The sequence below is a fragment of the Propithecus coquereli genome, unplaced genomic scaffold (genome assembly GCF_000956105.1).
Source record: "Propithecus coquereli isolate 6110/MARCELLA unplaced genomic scaffold, Pcoq_1.0 Scaffold128, whole genome shotgun sequence".
In the NCBI taxonomy this organism is placed as follows: domain Eukaryota; kingdom Metazoa; phylum Chordata; class Mammalia; order Primates; family Indriidae; genus Propithecus; species Propithecus coquereli.
Genome location: NW_012136969.1, coordinates 255,140 through 257,320, shown reverse-complemented (window position 1 = coordinate 257,320; position 2,181 = coordinate 255,140). Strand labels below are relative to the sequence as shown.

General features: G+C 41.6%; 1 protein-coding gene across 1 annotated transcript in view; it reads right to left on the bottom strand.

Moving 5' to 3' along the window:
• The window catches only part of TDRD7 (tudor domain containing 7), a 58,266-nt gene extending 57,094 nt beyond the window's left edge, over nt 1-1,172 (bottom strand). Inside the window, exon 1 of the mRNA XM_012638260.1 lies at nt 964-1,172. Within this exon, the coding sequence (XP_012493714.1) occupies nt 964-1,170 (207 nt within the window). The 5' untranslated portion in view covers nt 1,171-1,172. The remainder of the gene's footprint in view (nt 1-963) is intronic.
• Nucleotides 1,173-2,181: the final 1,009 nt, after the last annotated feature.

Sequence of the window (2,181 nt, the reverse complement as noted above, 5' to 3'; positions counted from 1 at the left end):
ATAATATTTAATTAATTTCTATCTTCTTATAAAAATTATTACAGATAAGGCAAACTTCCCCTTGGACTGTTCTCCAGATCCCAGCTCCCTTTTCCTCCTGCACCCACTGCTTCCTCACTCCCCACCCTCCAACAGAGGAACCATTATGACAAGTTTTGGTGAAACACCCTCCAGGCTTGTTCTATGTATTTATGTATATAGAAAGCTACCAAGGAAACAATAGTGTTGGGAGGGGGGATTAGGTGTTTTTTTCATCTGTCATTGGGGTGGTGGTCTGTCCACATACATCACGCTATATGATGGGTAGGTACCAAGCAGTGAAGCTGCTGGGACACAGTGAAAGTGCAATACATCTGCCTGCTATCACCAAATGGCCCATACTATCTATAAACTATTTTCTTCTAGAGAAGCTGCAGAATTTAAAATGGTAGAATAATATGATCATGTTGGTATGAAGGAGAAAGAAGGGACAGAAGAGAAGGGAGAACTGCAAGGAAGCCCCTGTACTAATCAGAAGTGATGAACGATCAACTAGGAATTGAGCTAAGTCCACGTGGCAGGAATCGACATTCATGCAGTCAAATGATGAGAATTTAAAACCACCTATTAGATTTGATGATCAAGAGGTCATTAGTGACTTTGGCAAAAGCAGTGTAGCAGGTTTGTAATGAGCAGGTATGGTGTTTAGGCAATTAAGGCCTTCAGTACAGCTATTTTGTTTAGATGTTGAAACTGGGTAAACTTTAAAATGTTTTATTTAGTGTGGTTAAAATCTTATTTTTACAATGAAAAGAATCTGCATCTAGACTGTGCTTCAGATGCTATTCTCTCTATCACTATCAATCTCAAACCACTTAGCTAGTACTTTTCACTGTGACTTCCATCACAGGCATGAGATGGAAATGCCAGACGGGCAATTATGAATTGGTTTGATTCTTCTGACATGCACAATTACCTTCTTACCTCTCCAGATCTACTAGTCTCTATCCTGACAACTGCTGGCACACTTCTCAGATAGGCTTCTAGTGTAGGGTAACCTAGCTGTTTGAAGGGGATCCAGTCTCCAGTCAAGGATCTGTACTCTCCTTGGAGCCGGGGTAATGCTATTCCATTCTTATGAGACTGCAGAACAGCTCGTAGCATCTTTGAAACCAGATCTGCTTCCAGCATCTTTCCCTATAAGAACACAGTAGAAGGTTACTATAATATGGCTCATTAGTCTGTGAATTCAAATAGATTTTTAGAGCTGAGACTTGTTAGACTATTTCATAAATTATTACTGAAAACTTCCTGTGCAATTACAATACAGGGAAATAACTGCCATGGTAAAGAAAAGCATAGACTACTATGAGAAAGCAGGAGAAAATCAGAAAGGCATAAAGACCAGCCCAGGGAGGGAAGAGATCAGGGAATGTTTCCCAGATGAGGGGAAACACGGAGTCCTGAAGGGCATGATGGAATCAATCAGACAAGGAGCAAAAGGGTGGGCTGAAGAGCTGGGGAGAGATATCGGCCCAAGGAAGGGAATAGGATGTGCAAGGTCACAGAGGTGAGACAGAAGTACATGGTGTGTTCCAAGGATTCCAGGCAGTTAGGTGGCTGAACGTGATTAAACAAAGACTCCAAGCTGAGGGCTGAGAGAGGGACTGGGAGAGGTGGGAGGGGCAGACCATGAGACTACTATATTATGCTAATACGTATGCATTTCTGCCAAAAATAATGTGGGGCCTTAGGGCCATTTTTAACAGGAGAACAAAATGATCAGCTCTGTATTTTAGGAAGATCACTATTCAGCAGTGGGGAAGATAAATTGGAAGGAAAAGGATTAACACGTTGTAAGAATACTTGAAAATGTGGAGGACCTGAAAATAGGGCCTTAGGAATAAACAAAAAATCAGTTTGAGAAGTAATTAGAAGGTGGAATCTACAGGAACTGGTTAAGTAGTTTGGACGATGAGGAAGACTCCCAAGTTTCTAGCTTAGAAGCATGGTGATAGTAATGACCCACAGTGAGGTGGGGCAGAGGCAGGTTTGCAAGAGAGGAGGACAGCAGATTCACTGTGGACATGTAGAAGTCGGGATGCTTGTAGAACAGCCATGTAGATACATTCACTAGGAAATTAGATTAGAGGTCTAAGCTGGTTATAGATTTGGTGGTCTTTGGAATATATGTGGTATTTG